Source organism: Lissotriton helveticus, chromosome 4_1, assembly GCF_964261635.1.
Source record: "Lissotriton helveticus chromosome 4_1, aLisHel1.1, whole genome shotgun sequence".
NCBI classification, from domain to species: Eukaryota; Metazoa; Chordata; class Amphibia; order Caudata; family Salamandridae; genus Lissotriton; species Lissotriton helveticus.
Window position 1 is genome coordinate 347505975 of NC_136063.1, and position 16452 is coordinate 347522426.

The 16452-nt window shown below is 47.9% G+C and overlaps 1 protein-coding gene across 1 annotated transcript in view; it reads left to right on the plus strand.

Moving 5' to 3' along the window:
* The window catches only part of CSMD3 (CUB and Sushi multiple domains 3), a 3006114-nt gene that overhangs the window by 2069433 nt on the left and 920229 nt on the right, over positions 1–16452 (plus strand). Inside the window, exon 27 of the mRNA XM_078686868.1 lies at positions 7939–8141. Coding sequence (XP_078542994.1) covers positions 7939–8141 — 203 coding nt within the window. The remainder of the gene's footprint in view (positions 1–7938; positions 8142–16452) is intronic.

Here is a 16452-nt window from a genome sequence, read left to right on the forward strand (position 1 = left end):
GTTGTTGTGCAGGAGTTTGATAGGAGTAAGATAAAGGATTACAAGTTACAGCAGCTGAACTCCTTTTGCAAGCAATTTAAAGTTCCTACAACAGGCCTCACAGTTAAGGAAGAATATTTCAAAGCATTGGAGGCCTGGTTAGAGGCCAGAGATCCCTCTGATCCGGTGGTGGTACCGACAGGGGAAGGGGAGGAGGAGGTGCCAGTGAATGGGCCCACATCCCCTCCTGGCAGCAGTGTTTCCTCCAAAGGTCTATCTCCTGAAGAAAGAGAAGAAAGGGCGAAGGAGCGAGCATACAACATGGAAATGGCAAAACTTAAGATAAATGGGCAGTTGGAGATAGAGAATGCAAGAGGCAGGAGAGAAGCTGATCTGGAGATCAAAAGGTTGGAGTTTGAAAGAGAGAAGTTAGCTTTGGAGCGTGATACCAGGTTGAGGGAGTTGGAGCTCAAAGCTAAAGAGTTAGAATTGAATCCCTCTGGTGGCAGCATCCCATCTGTGCCTGCAGAAAGTAGGTTTTATTTTCCCAAAGATGTGATCAAAGATTTTCAGAAGAATGAGGATATTGGTCAATGGTTTAAAGCATATGAGTTAGCATTGTTGGCCCACCGGGTCCCTGAGAAGGATTGGGGAGCGGGGTTGTGGGGTCGCTTTGTGAATGAGGGAAGAGATACCCTGTTAGACATGCCAGTTGAGGATAGGATGTCTTATACTCATATGAAAGATGCTTTAATGTTAAGGTATGGCCTAACCTCAGAAAAATACAGACAGGCCTTTAGAGAATGTAAGAAATTGCCTGGTACAACGTGGGTTGAATATGTGTCATTTTTTTGCAGAGCCATGGATGGTTGGGTAAAGGGCAGCAAAGTGGAAAGTTATGATGCTCTTTATGATTTGTTTGCTTGGGAGCACTTGTCTAATAACTGTTTTCCAGAGCTGCACCAGCACCTTATTGATAGCAATATATCTAACCCTAGAAAACTTGCTGAGGAGGCGGACCGCTGGGTCAGTACCAGGGTCCACAAGGGTCCAGTGGGAGACTCAGCCAAAGGTGGGCAGGGTCCCCAGCAGAAGAGTGGGGGGGACAAGGGTAAACAGAGGGAGTTCCAGAAAGGGCCCCAAAGTAATCCCCAAGGGAACCAAGGGAAGGGTTCCCAGCCTCCCCCTGTGAAGAAATCAGAGTCCCCGCCAGGTAAACCTGGTCATAGGGGCCCAATGACCTGCTTCGCTTGTAAGCAGGTGGGACACCGTTTTTATGATCCTCAGTGTCCCTTGAAGAACTCTAGTGCACCACCCAGTGCACCACCCCGTCAGCTGGCGAGTGTAGCCCTGGGAGGGGAGGAGATGGTTGCCCATGGTGGGGAGGGTCCCGCAGAGATGTCCCTGGTCTCTTTAGGAGACATGGAAATGGTCCCTCCACCCCCTCTGCCTAGTAACACTAAGTAACACTAGAAATATAGGCAGTGGGTGACCGTGGAGAAGCGTGGCTCAGTGGTTAGAGGCGGCAGACCCGGAAGCTGAGATCAGCCGTGGACCAAAGTTTGATTCCCTGCCTTGGCGGGTCTCGGGCTCAAAAATTCCACGGACTCGACAATTCTCGCTCCGGTGCCTACTCGACTCACGGGGTCACACTCTGCGACTCTGGGCAATAGCTTGCTTAATCTCCACTACGGCCACTCGCGGCGGGATGCCTGGCTTTCACCTTGTGAATACCCTGCCAGGATATCTCACAGGGGAATACCAGGACGGGTTCCCTATGCAAGCGCCTTGAGACCCCTGGGTGATTCGTGCGCTATATAAATCGAAATACATTTACATTTACATTTACATTAATGGCCATAGAGTGGAAGCTCTCAGAGACACCGGAGCGAGTGTGACAGCTGTCAAGTGTCACTTGGTGCCCAAAGAGCAGGTTGTTCCCCACGCATTCTACCCTGTGATAGCTGCTGACAACTCCCAGAGAGAGTGTGAGGTAGCTCAAGTTTCCTTTGAATGGGGGGGAGTTTCAGGTACTCTTCAGGTTGCTGTAAGGTCCGCCATGCCTGTTGATTGTCTCCTGGGCAATGATTTGGAAGACTCCCCTTGGGCTAAGGTGGAGAGGGAGACACATTTGAAAATGTTGGGTGTGCCAGAGTGGGTGTGTGCAACCACTCGATCCATGACAGCAAGTAAGGGTGTTGATGGGGTTCTGGAGCCTGAAAGTATGGCCCAGGACCCAGCTGTGAAGAGAAGAGGCAGGGGGCGCGGGAAACCGTCCCCCGTAGTTCCCGTGGTCCAGGAGGAGGCAGACCTTGAGGGGCATGCCCTGGAACCCACAGGTGAACAAGTTGCTGAACTGGGAGACCTGCCCGAGCTGACCCACTGGCAGCAGGATGGTGGTCCCTCCAGGGAAGAATTTTGTGCAGAACAGAAAGTGTGCCCTTCTCTTGTGGGTATGAGGCAGCAGGCCTCAGCCCAGACAACAGGTGATCAGTCAGGGTCACATTTGGTCTACTGGGAGAACGATCTCCTGTATAGCGAGCCTAAGGCTGCTGAGCCTGGGTCAGCCCGTGTGCTGGTGGTACCCCAGCGCTTCAGAGCCTTCCTACTGGGTTTGGCTCATGACGTTCCGTTAGCTGGACATCTTGGGCAGGACAAGACCTATGACAGGCTTGTCACCCATTTTTATTGGCCTCAGATGAGAAGGGATACAGATATCCATTGCAAGACCTGTCAAACTTGCCAGGCAAGTGGGAAAAGCGGGCGGAAGCAGAAAGCTCCCCTCCAACCTTTTCCCGTGGTCAGTACCCCCTTTGACCGGGTGGGGATTGACATTGTTGGGCCCCTGGACCCCAAGACAGCCATGGGCAACAGGTTCATCCTGGTCTTGGTGGACCATGCCACACGGTACCCGGAAGCCATCCCTCTCAGAACAGTGACGGCCCCCGTGGTGAGACGGGCACTGATGGGTGTTTTCTCCCGCATGGGGTTCCCCAGAGAGGTGGTGTCAGACCGGGGCACCAACTTCATTTCCAACTAAATGAAGTGTCTGTGGAAGGAGTGTGGGGTAACCTACAAGTTCACCACTCCTTACCACCCTCAAGGTAATGGGTTGGTTGAAAGATTCAACCGTACCCTTAAAGGCATGATTATGGGTCTTGAAGAACCAATGAGGCGTAAATGGGACGTCCTCTTGCCATGCCTGTTGTTTGCTTACCGTGAGGTGCCACAGAAGTCTCTAGGGTTCAGCCCCTTTGAGCTTTTGTATGGACACCCGGTAAGAGGACCTTTGAGTCTGGTCAAAGAAGGCTGGGAGCAATCTCCCAGGAAACCTCCCCAGGATGTATACAGTTACATGCTGGCCTTTAGGAACCAGACTAGGCGCTTCAGAGATCTTGCTCAGGCAAATCTGGAGGCCATCCAGGAAGAGATGAAGCGGTGGTATGACCGGAATGCCACTCTGGTGGAGCTTCAGCCTGGACAGAAAGTTTGGGTCATGTCCCCTGTGGAACCTTGTGCGCTCAAGGACAGATGGACTGGACCATTTAAGGTTGTGGAGAAAAAGAGCGATGTCACCTACATGGTGGACTTGAAGTCTCCCAGGAACCCCTTGCGGGTCCTGCATGTCAACCGTTTGAAGCCCCACTTAGAAAGGTCCGAAGTGGGCATGCTCCTAGCTACAGAGTCTGGAATGGAGGAGGAGAGTGAGCCTCTTCCTGACCTCCTGTATGCAAAAAAGCAAGATGGGTCAGTGGATGGTGTTGTCCTCTCTGACACACTGACCCCTGAACAGCAGCAGGATTGTCACCAACTGTTGGGACAATTCCCTGATCTGTTTTCCTTGATTCCTGGTGTCACTCAGTGGTGTGTCCATGATGTGGACACCGGGGACAGCAGTCCTGTGAAGCACAAGGCTTACAGAGTGACTGACAAGGTCAGAGCATACATCAAGGAGGAGGTCTCCAAAATGTTTGCCTTAGGGGTGGTTGAGTCCTCTAGCAGTCCTTGGGCCAGCCCAGTGGTCTTGGTCCCAAAGGCTGCAGCGCCTGGTGCTTCACCGGAACTTCGGTTCTGTGTGGATTACCGAGGACTCAATTCAGTCACCAAGACTGACGCGCACCCCATCCCCAGAGCTGATGAGCTCATAGATCGGTTGGGGGCTGCCCGGTACCTCAGTACGTTTGATCTACCGTCTGGGTATTGGCAGATCGCCTTGACTGATGGGGCAAAAGAGAGGTCAGCATTCTCCACACCAGATGGGCACTACCAGTTCCGGGTTATGCCCTTTGGGATGAAGAATGCCCCTGCCACCTTCCAGAGGTTGGTCAACCAGGTCTTGGCTGGACTGGAGGATTTCAGTGCCGCCTACCTGGACGACATCGCAGTGTTCAGCGCCAGCTGGGAGGAACACTTGCGCCACCTCCAGGAAGTGTTGTTGGCCCTCCGCAGAGCAGGCCTCACAATCAAAGCCAGTAAGTGCCAGATTGGGCAGGGTTCAGTGGTGTACTTGGGGCACCAAGTAGGGAGTGGCAAGGTGGCACCCCTGCAACCCAAGATTGATACCATCCTGGCATGGGCACCGCCCAAAACCCAGACTCAGGTGAGAGCCTTCTTGGGTCTCACGGGTTATTACAGGAGGTTCGTCAAGGATTATGGTAACATTGTGCACCCCTTGACTTCGCTGACTTCCAGGAAGCAGCCAAGACTTGTGATCTGGACTGACGCCTGTCAGACGGCCTTTGACACCCTGAAAACTGCAATGTGCACAGCACCCATACTCCAGGCACCCGACTTTTCTAAAGAATTTGTTGTCTAGACGGACGCTTCAGAGCATGGCGTGGGGGCTGTTCTAGCTTAGGTGAATGAAGAGGGCCGAGACTTACCTGTAGCCTTCATCAGTAGGAGGTTACTTCCCAGGGAACAGAGGTGGAGTGCGATAGAGAGAGAAGCATTTGCTGTGGTCTGGTCGCTGAAGAAGCTAAGACCCTACCTGTTTGGGACTCACTTCCGGGTTCAGACAGACCACAGGCCCCTCAGATGGTTGATGCAGATGAGGGGTGAGAATCCAAAGCTGTTGAGATGGTCCATTTCCCTACAGGGGATGGACTTCACTGTGGAACACCGCCCTGGCACAGATCACGCCAATGCTGATGGTCTGTCCAGATTTTTCTGCCTTAGTGATGAAGACTCCCTAGGGTAAGGGTAGTTCTCCCCACATTTCAGCTGGAGGGGACACGTGTTAGACCTGACATCATTGGCATGAGTCTCTCCTCCATTTTTTCTGTTTGCCTCCTCTGTTTACGATGTTTTTGCTGGTATATGCTTTGGGCACTGTGCCACTGCTGATCAGTGCCACAGTGCAAGTGCTCCCTATGTGAAATTGCTGTATTGATTGACTTCCATGTTTGGCTTATTTGGTTTACTGTCAGTCCCTAGTAGAGTGCACCAGGAGTGCCAGGGCTTGTAAATACAAATGCTGCTAGTGGGCCTGCAGACATGTTGTGCCACCCACAAGAGCGGCCTAGTAAAAGTATGTCTGAAGGTCTACCATTGCTAGACCACGTGCAGTCTGACTGTCACGAGGACTGCGCAAGTACACCTACTTGCCAGTCCCTAAACCTTCCCTTAACTTCATGTTAGTCACCCCTATGGTAGGCCCAAGGGCAGGGTGCATTGTAAGCATAAGGTAGGACAAGCCTGACAAGGTTGGCATGTCCTAATAGTGAATTACAGCCATTTTCGTTTTTCACTATTGTAAGGTAACCTGCTCTCCATAAGTTAGAATGGGCTGCCAGGATTATTAATGCTATAATTCTAGCGGGCTCGGGGAGCATGGTGCAATGTCGAGTTTTGTATCCCTGAACTCAGGGTTTATTAACGCATCCGTTTGTGTGGATGTTTTTTGGACTCTGTGTTTGAAAATAGCACTTTTAGAAAGTAGCTATTTTCTTGTCTAACTGTCTACCGGTCTCTGCTGGTTCTGGTGTGCGTGTGACAGGAGCTGGGTGGCTCCAGAGGTCTGAATGAGTCAGTGTGGGATGAGTGGGGCATTTGCATTGAGAGTAGGGGAAGAGTAGCTCCTGATAGCCTGCCCTGCCTGATACAATGCTGGCTCCGCCCCCCTGCCAGGCGACTGATGACTCTGTGCCTGCCAGGGACTTTCCTGGCCCCACCTCCTGCCGGGCAGCTGATGGCCCTGCCCATGCCAGTGACAATGCTGGCTCCGCTCCTGCTGGGCGGCTGAAGACTCTGCCCTACACAGTGAATAGGCCAGGTGCCTCGGCCTGGCAACACCCACAACAAACCCAAGATGGGGGGAAATTCCCCTGCCTGGACAATGGGATCAAAGCCAAAAAGGGGTATAAGAGAAGGACCCCTGAACCAAGAATTTAGATCACTTCTGACAAGGAAACCTGAACCAAGGACAAGAAGCCTGCTGATCCAAGGACTGCCTACCCCTTCTGCCAGAGTGCTGTTTGTTGGGGGAATCCTGCAGTTGCTTCTTTATTTTTGCCATGGAACCAGGAGAGAGGAACTGAGTGTGTACTCTCAAACTTGCTAAGAAAATCTCCAAGGGCTGGAAGAAGTGCCAGCCTCCTGTTGAAGTCACAGGGTCAAAGGACTTCATTTGTTTGCTGAAAGTGCTTGTTGCTGGAACCTGAAATCCAGCACCTCTGAAGAATCCAGCAATCTCGACGCCGACGGACGCGCCGAATCCAGCTCGACATCGTGAGTAACGGCTCCAGTGTCCCGCACCCTCGACGCCGGCCGCCGGGCCCGATCGACGCCAGTAGCGACACCAGTGAGTAGCGAGTTCGGCTCCAGCTCCAAGTGACCCTGTGTCGACGCCGCCGCTGATCGCATCGACGCCGAGCCCTATCGACGCCGTGAGCGCTGCTCACTCTTGCAACATCGACATCGACGACGCCGTATCCTGCTTCATCCCGTGAGCGCTGCTCCCGCCTGACTTCGGTCGACGCCGCTGCAGATCGCCCCGACTCCGAGGCCCGATCGACGCCGAAGACGCGACGCCGGACATCTCGACGCCGCTGATCATCGAGTGCTTCACTTTTCCAAGGTACTGTGTTGTGGGGGTCTGTGCGACTCCGGGCTCGACGTAGCGCTCCTCGCGGTCGACGCCGAACCTTTGGATTAACTTTGCCTCGACGTCGTGTGACTCCCGTGTGGGTTACATTGTTGCCAAGAACTGTGTTTTAGAGAAGAAGAGTTGCTTTTGATACTAAAGAATTTTGTGCTAAGAAGAAACCGTGCTTGAACTATTATTTTTCCTTCCAAGAGTATTTATTAAGACTGTGGTATATTTTTGTCGTTATTTGGTCTTGTGCTAAGCCTTATATAAAAATCCTTATTTTTATAATACTACTGTGTCGTGTCCATTTGTAGTGTATTCACTTTATTACTGTATGTGGTCATAAATGCTTAACGCACTGCCTCTGAGATAAGCCTGTCTGCTTTGCCAAGCTACCAAGGGGGTGAGCAGGGGTTATCTAAGTGTATGATCCCCTTGCCCTGACTAGGAAAGGTGTGTCCCTATTTGTCAGAAGTGTATACCTCTGCCAACTAGAGACAGCCGCTACTAACAACCACTCTTGGCCAGTATCGGGGAAGCAATATTGTTGAAGTAGATGTGTGAAAACATAAAGGTGTCAAACAGTGTTGTGGCAGAGTAAATGTGCCAAAGTAAAGGGCATACCGTAAGAAAATCTGAATACTTGAGTAATGATGGTGAACATTCGTACATTGCTTTGATTTCTATTTTTTTAAGTGTGATAGGCCGGAGGTTTATGACAATGAAAGCAAGGACGGTTCTGCTATACATTACTTACCTATTTGAAGCAAATTTTTACTACCAGGAACATTTATGTTATTTTATATTTTTACCAAATCATGAATCTGAAAATACAGATCCTATCCTAACAATGACATTCTTTCTTACAGCCTGCAGTTCCTTGCTTTTGATACTGAGGCATCACATGATATCCTTAGAGTCTGGGATGGACCTCTTGAGAATGAGATGTTGCTTAAAGAAATAAGTGGATCTTTAATACCGGAAGGAATTCACAGCACTCTGAATATAGTTACTATTCAATTTGACACCGATTTCTACATCAGCAAATCTGGGTTTGCCATTCAATTTTCAAGTAAGTTTGAGCATTTTAAAATAAAATCTTATGTGAGACAGCCATCTACTATAGCTCTTGTATTTACTGTACAGAAAGGTACAATGTGCTACTACACGCAACTTTTTTACTTTTTGCAAAGAAATACTCACACAAAGGTTGGGATGGAATATTCCCACATTGTATTACGGGCTTACACCCCTGCACGCTGCTGGTATGCCCCGTACACATGACAATCAAGTATGAGTGCTGAGGGCTTTTTATCATGGTTCTGAGTGAAGGTGCTTAGCTTTGGAGCAGTGCACCATTTGTAATATCTAGTCAACATAGCACTGCCGTCCATTTCAGCAGTGATTAACATTAAGCAGCATTCCAGTTTTCTGATCGATAGTACTGGCCAGAGCATTTTTATCTCCAGAAATAAGTATTGTGCCTCTAGACCCTGTGTGTGTAAAGTTATGCTTGAATGTAATGCCCATAACATGCACTGACATCACCATGTCCTTGTAGGGTCCCCGTTGTATTATTGGTTACTAGCAGCAGAAACTAATGTTGTTTATGAAGGTGACCCTCCAAAGAATAGTGTGATCTTTTTTGGATACCCCTGGGATAGCATATTAGAAGATGGAGGTCTATCTACAGCCTCGCTTTTGATCACATGGTTTTCAACCTTTTACTGTGGGGGAGCCGCATAACCCTTGACTCACCCATTGTAAACTCATGGTAAATGGACTGTGCATGTTTCAGCCGGTGTCTCCCTTTTAATATAAGGCATCTGTGAAGCAGCAAGGGTCAGAGGTGCTTGACTCGTTATAGGGGTGTGGGAGATTCCTGTTGCTCTTCAGTCCGGCTACTGCGCACAGCTAGCCTAGAGCAGAGGAAACTCTGCAGGGTTAGATATTGACCTGGTGTAGGCTTCATAATGTCATAATGTTAGTGTACACTCATAAGGAAAGTTAGTGTGGTTTACTGTCTTGTCTGCAGTGACACTCAATTATACACCTATGAGAGGGCTGCCGTGGAGTGCAGCTTTGCTTCCCTTTGGCCTACAGAGACCAGTAACACCTCAAATAGGGGCGTAACCTGTGTGTGAAATTCATCTGGAAGTTCCAAGAAGATATCAGTACTGCTTATGGATTGTTAGACCTCTCATGCTGTGGGTGGTCTTCCCCCAAATCTTTTGACTGTTTATCTTTTTGTTGTTCTTAACACTCTGAGCACTGTACTACTCTCTGAGCACTGTACTACTGGTGACCAGTGCTAAAGTGCATGTGCTTCTCCCCTAAACATGGTAACATTGGTATGTACATGATTGACATATTTAGCTTTCTTGTAAGTCCTTTGTAAAGTGGTATACCATGTACTCTGGCCTCTAAACTAAATGCTACTGATGGGCTTGCAGAACTGATCATGCCACCCACACAAGTAGCCTTCCAAACCTGTCGCAGGCCTGCCATTGCAGGGCCTGTGAGTACAGTTTACTGCCTTTTCAACTTGACATTTAAAACTCATTGTAAAGCCAGACACTCCCCTTTTATTACATACAAGTCACACCTAAGAGGTTCTATTTACCTCTAAGGGCAGAGTGCTGCATAATTAAAAGGTTGGATATGTCTTTTCAAGTTTTAAATGTCCTAGTAGTGAAACTCCTGAATTCATGTTTTCACTACTGTGAGGCCTACCCCTCGAATAAGATAACATTGGGAATTCCTTATTACATTTATTTTATTACGTTGTAATTACTGATCAGATGGAGTAGGTGCATACTGTTATATCTTTGGAATAGTGATGATGAACACTCTTTACTGGTAAGGCTGGTATTAACATTACTATTTTAGAAATGCTACTTTTAGAAAGTGGGCATTTCTCTGCTCTCACAGCTCTGTGTGCCCTGCAGTCTGTCTCCAATACACATCTGGAGTGGGTGTCAGCTACACTTTGTGCATTCTCTTTAGATAGCCACAAACACAGGAAGGATGAGTGCGACAGGAAAGTCATTTGCATTCTCATAGCTGTTCCTGGGTAGGAAGGGGAGAGGCTGACACACCTGAATAGGTAGTGCTCTGTTTCCCTCACAAAGGACTGACTGATTAACCCCTTCATATAGACTGCAGCCAGGGCTGAGAAGAAAGGGGGATCTGTGCACTTCAAGGGCCTGTTTTGAAGTCACCCCCACTTTAAATACTCAACTAGGTATAAGTACTGGGCCTCTTCCCCTACCATAACATTACACTACTGGACCTGTGAAAAACTCTGCCAGAAGTAAAGACTACTGTGCTACAAGGATTGCCACTCTGCTTGACTGCTGCTCCTGAAGAACTGATTTTCTTCTTTGCTGTGCTGGCCTGCTGCCTGCTGATCTCTTCTCTGCTGAGGACAAGGACTGGACTCATCTTCCTTGAACTAAGACTGATTCCAAGGGCTTGTTGATTTGACCCCTGTTCTGAAGTCTCAGGGCTATAAAGACTTCCTTCAACTCTGCAACAGCACCTGTACCCTGCCTTCTGTGAGTACTGCCCTGTCAAGGGATGCCAATCCAATCCTGGGCCCTTGAAAGGTGGTTTTTAATGTCCAGAACCATAAGAATTGTCTCAGTGATGGCTTTACGTCGATCAGGACTAATGAATTGCCATTCAACCCCAAGCAATGACATTCCTTTGATGAACTGTATGGCTTGCCAATGACAGACAGTGCTTTTCGACAATGACGCAGTGCTTGCATCATAAAGGGGTTCATCACTGAAGCCTCCATCTGGTGCCTGGATCAAAACCGAAACATCGAGTCTTTGACGTCAACGCCTGCTCCATCCAGGGATTTTTTGTAGTGGAACCTGCGTGCGTCCTGTAGTTGGCCTGCCCTCCTTTGTGGTTGGCCTGAACATTGGATTTACCCCGGTTCAGTGCAACCTCAAGTAACCTCAATGTGTTATTTGAATCTAAGCACTAGATTTTGATTTAATCTTTAAAAATTCATAGTTCTACTTATTGGATTATTGTCACTTTTATCTTGTTTTACCCACAGAAATATATTATATTGTTCTTTGTGGAATATGTTTGTGGTGTATTCATTGTGTTATTGTGTTTGTGTGTTGTGCAAATACTTTATACATTGCCCTCATAGATAATCCTGACTCCTCTGTGCCGCGCTACCAGAGGGTGAGCACAGGTTATCTTTTAGTGTGTATCTAGCTTACCCTGAGTAGAGTGGTGGTTCCAGCTTGCTTGTACTGGGTGCATACTATGAGAAACAGAAAACCCAGTTAAAAATGAGTCATGCAGGAATGGTGCAGCTCAGGATTAGAGCCCTGGCCTTTTTTCACCCTTTTGTGCTAATCAAATTAAATTTCTCTCCAGTGGCAGGAACAAACGCTTCTCCACACAACAGTACTAGACTCAGATCCTGAGGAGGAAAGGGTAGGGCAGGATGCTTTGCATCAATCATCCTGCTCTTACACTGTTCCTAATGATAGCCCTGCCCCAGCCCACTAAACAAAGGAGAGATGCCAGACCTCTAGAGCAAACCCAAGAGGGGGCTCCCTTTGAATATTTGCAAGGAAAGGCTCCGGCAGTGATGTCAGTGAGGGTTGGAGCTGAAGTCCCCAGAGCAGCTGTGGCAAGTGACTCCTGGGTGACACAATTTTGAAATGTCCCAGCAGGCTGTGCAGGAAGTTTGGGACAGGGAGAGTACCCCTGGATAGGCCAGAGGTGCCTCACTGCTGGAAACTCCCACTCCCTCAAAAATGGTCTTGCTCAATGGGGAGAGCACTCTTGTTTGCGTTTTTCTGCTGGACACTGGGACTGGAGGCAGCCACGATAGACAATTGGAAGGAAGAACCCCCGATGCCATCTGGTCTAAGAACTCAAACTTCAGTTGATCCCAGGACCAGTGGGGCTCGCCCCAAAACCAGGGAAGCTGGTCCCCTTAACACCCTGAGGACTAGTTGATAAAAAGACTGGGCTCCAGCACCAAGGAGGAGAGTGGGCCAGAGGATACCAAGGAGAAAGGCTGATGCAAGGAGCCAGTGAAAGCAGCTCCCCACCAAGTTTGTTTACTTTGAGGCCAAGTGACCTAAAGAAAGTGCTCCAGCTGGCTAGGGTTCACTACCCAAAGTAAAACGAGCCCAAACGTGGGTAAAATGACCTGAAAGGGCATGAGATATCAGCATAAGAAGGATTCGGACCTGTGGCCCTCAGCGGAATCTTGGAGCATATGGAGCTCCTATGCCCCGCAATTCTAAACCTCAGGGGTCACTGAAGTAGAAGTCCTCAAGCATAGATATTCTGTGGGCTAGGGTACCCCATCTCCCAAGCTAGGTTCTTGTTTGGGGAGCCCAGGAACTCACCTCCAGTCCCCTGATGGCATGCAAAGACAGGGAAGCACCATCACACTTCTCCCCAAAAAAAGGAGAAAAGAGGTGATGCCAACTCCAGGCCCGACAATGGGGAGTGCTGCTACACTCCCCCATGGGTTGTGGGCCTGCCCTGCCCCCGTTCATGTTTGGGAAAGCGTGTAGCCACCATGAGTGTCTTGCCTGCTGGAGCGGGCAGGATAGAAGAGACTGGCTAGCTCCCGAATCAGCACAAAGGAGTGCTGCATGCGGAGATCTGTGGGGGCGTCTGGGGTGGGCTCCCTGGGTTGCCCCTCTTATGGGCATTGCATGGTATGCCTGGGTAAAACTGGTAGCCCTCTAAAAATAAAAGACAAGGCTGCACGGAAGAACGAAAGAAAGAAAACCATGGTTGGCGCATGTGGTCTTAACCTGGGAGTGCAGTGCCCTCTAGGGATGAAGTTTATGGCTACAATTACTGTGGCCTAAAGGAGTTTAAAAAGAGTAAATGTTGTACAGCGCTCTCTAGGGGGAAGCCTTTGGTTATGTGTGGTGTGATCAAACTGTGATGCTCTCTACGGACAATTTTAATCAGTGCGGTTTTTCCACTGTTTCAGATATACAGAATGCTCACAGACCCATGAGAAATGCATATTTTTTCTTGTAAATGCTTTATTGAAATAATGATGTTGACTTGTGATCAAAGTACATATGATTTATTACCTATAATAATTTCATTCATTCGTGGTTATATTTGACTATTCTATTTACTCCTAACATGATGGTTTTTGACATGCAGCAATCATCTCTAACCCTAGAAGGTCAGAATTGATTACACAATGTCATGAACAAGTATTTCCATCAGCCTTGTGTTTATTTGTAAGCGACTGCGTAATATTGAGTTGTGGGTGTGGTTGATAAATGTACTTTCAAAAGAAAAAGCACAGACCGTACAATCATTTATTGAGTGTTATTAGTGCGTGCAAGCAAATGGTGGATACTAATCCACCCCACCTCCCTTGAGTTGGCCTTGGACTGCTCTGCCCCGTTACCCTGAGAGAGTCAAGCACTACTATGCTGTGTTTGGTTCCCAGTGGAGGGCAAATATGGACCCATTACTTGTGCAGGCCACACAACTGAAGACCTGTTTCCTTACAGGACACGATTCTCAAAGGGAGTTATGTGTAGTAAAGCAACAAGTGAGAAGTCTCTGCACTAGTGGAATAATCTTTGCACTCATGGTCGGATCTCTGAAATTAGGGTGGAACCTCTGTCTGCAGATTAATCTCCGAGTGCGGAGATTCGACCACTAGTGCATCGAATCCACCTTGAGTACAGAGACTACACACTCATAACTTTACTACACTTAAGTCCCTTTGTGAATCGGACCCTTACCGTGTTTTCCTCTCCTAAGACTTCTGTGGGAGTTAAACCCGATGTGACGGAATCTCCCAAAAGAACCTTAGCAGTTAGACATACATACTGGCCTATTACCCCAGAACAAGGGAAACTACCTGCGCTAGTATACAGCGAGTTTACAACTGTGCCAGATATATTCAGGACCCTTTCTTTGTGTTTGGAATCCTCGATCTTAGAACCGTGGCGCTACTTAACATTTCCTCTGTGTAGTAAAAAATCACTCGGCAGAACAATACTTTTTGTGTCTGTTCCTTCACTATTTGAGTTCGGAGTATTTACCACTTCACTACCTCCCTAACAAGTTATGTACTTATCACCATGCCTACCCTAAAATTCAAGTGTGAAAAGGGTTGCTTTACCCCCAGTTTGCAGTGCTATTGTAGGTCAAGCTGTGATAGAAAAACGCGGTAAAAAGTTTAAACCCCCCCGGAATCACCTTCTAGGCCTGTGACTCCCAAACTGGTTCTGACAATAATAATGTAGAAAAATCCGGAAACCATCCTGAAAATTGAGGTATTTAAACATATTATGGATCTTTCAGCATAAGTTGTTATTAAATCTCTTCCAGGATGTAGGAGTACAGAGCTTTGTGGGATATGTTGTCCTTCATGTCATAATATTAAATGTAAAGATGTCCATGAAGTCAGTGCCGAAGATTATGCATGTTTAATACATATTCAGAGACATAGCTTTGTTCTCATCGATTATGATCAAATATGTTGTTTCCAGCATTTTGAATAAATTAAAATTAATTTTGGCAGACTCTAACAATGGTTTTTGGAAAACTCTTATGTGACATATAAAATAGTTATGTGCTCTAGCAATATGTACAGATGATAATCCTTGTTGAAGAAGAGTAACATTGGTAATATTGTCTAAAGATAATTATCATTGATAACATTTAAACCAGCGATGTCATAAATAAAAACTTCAAACTAAACCAGTGTAGATCCCATTGTGGGACTAATATCCAATTATATTAGCAGTCAAGCCGTTGCTCTCGCCCCATTTTTAACACTTCAATCAATCAATCAATCAATCAATCAATCAATCACTGCATTTGTAAAGCGCACTACTTACCCGTGAGGGTCTAAAGGCGCTGTGGGGGGTGGGGGTGCTGCTACTGCTCGAAGAGCCAGGTCTTGAGGAGCCTTCTGAAGGTGAGCAGGTCTTGGGTCAGTCGCAGGTGGGTGGGAAGGGAGTTCCAGGTCTTGGTGGCAAGGAAGGAGAAGGATCTGCCACCGGAGGATGTCCGTTGGATGCGTGGGACGGTGGTGAGGGCGAGGCTGGAGGAACGTAGCTGGCGGGCGGGGGTGCAGAAATTGAGTCTGCTGTTTAGGTAGGCCGGACCAGTGTTGTGGAGTGCTTTGTGTGCGTGGGTGAGGAGCTTGAAGGTGATCCTCTTGTTGACCGGGAGCCAGTGCAGATCTCTGAAGTAGGGGGCGATGTGACTGCGGTTGGGGACGTTGAGGATCAGTCGTGCGGAGGTGTTTTGGATGTGTTGTAATCGTTGCTGGTGTTTGGCCGGGATTCCTGAGTAGAGGGAGTTTCCGTAGTCCAGTCTGCTGCTGACGAGGGCTTGGGTCACTGTTCTTCTGGTTTCGGTCGGGATCCACTTGTATACTCTGCGGAGCATGCGGAGGGTGTTGTAGCAGGAGCAGGAGACGGCGTTGACCTGTTTAGACATGGAGAGGGAGGAGCCGAGGATGAATCCTAGGTTGCGTGCATGGTCCGTGGGTGTTGAAGCTGTTAGCAGTGTGGTCGGCCATGAGGAGTTGTCCCATGCGGAGGGGTTGGGGCCGAGGATGAGGACTTCCATCTTGTCCGAGTTTAGCTTCAGGCGGCTGTTCGTCATCCAGTCGGCGACTGCTTTCATTCCCTCGTGGAGGTTGATTTTGGCGGAGTGTGGGTCCTTGGTCAGGGTGAGGATGAGCTGGGTGTCGTCCTCTCCCTGACCAGACTTAACTATTTTCTATATGCATCTTAGGTGAATAGATATGCTTTGTTTAAACATTATTAAGTTGTAATAATGTGACAAAAGTTATACATTGGTGAACTGTGGCTAATGGTAAAGTGAAACAATTGCTATTGCATGTAGAAATGTTTGTTTGGATATGGTTTGAAAACGGAGTGAATGCACCTTTATTTTAAACATTAAGTAAGAGATGTGTACTGTACAAGTAAGTTAAAAACAGAAAATGCAACTTGTGACCAAAACATCCATTTTCCAGTCACGATACATCTTTAAAGAACACTACATTACAATGCATTAATCAAGTATCCGGCTACCCCTGCTGTCACTCTTTGACCGTATGCTGACTTTTGACTCAGTAAAGTGCTCCACAGCCTTTTTGGCTAGGTTTGCACTATACAAATGACACCTAGATACATGGCTCACTGCAACTCCATCTTTCCTACAATAAACTAACTGCAAGTGATTTAGAATGAAAACGAGTGGATAGTTGAGAAATGTACAGAGAGCAGTCATGCAACCAGTTTGATAAATCGGGCATGACTGCTCTTAAATAACAAAGCATGTTTTGAAATGTTATGCCAAGCAATGCATAGTTCAGCATGGACATACGT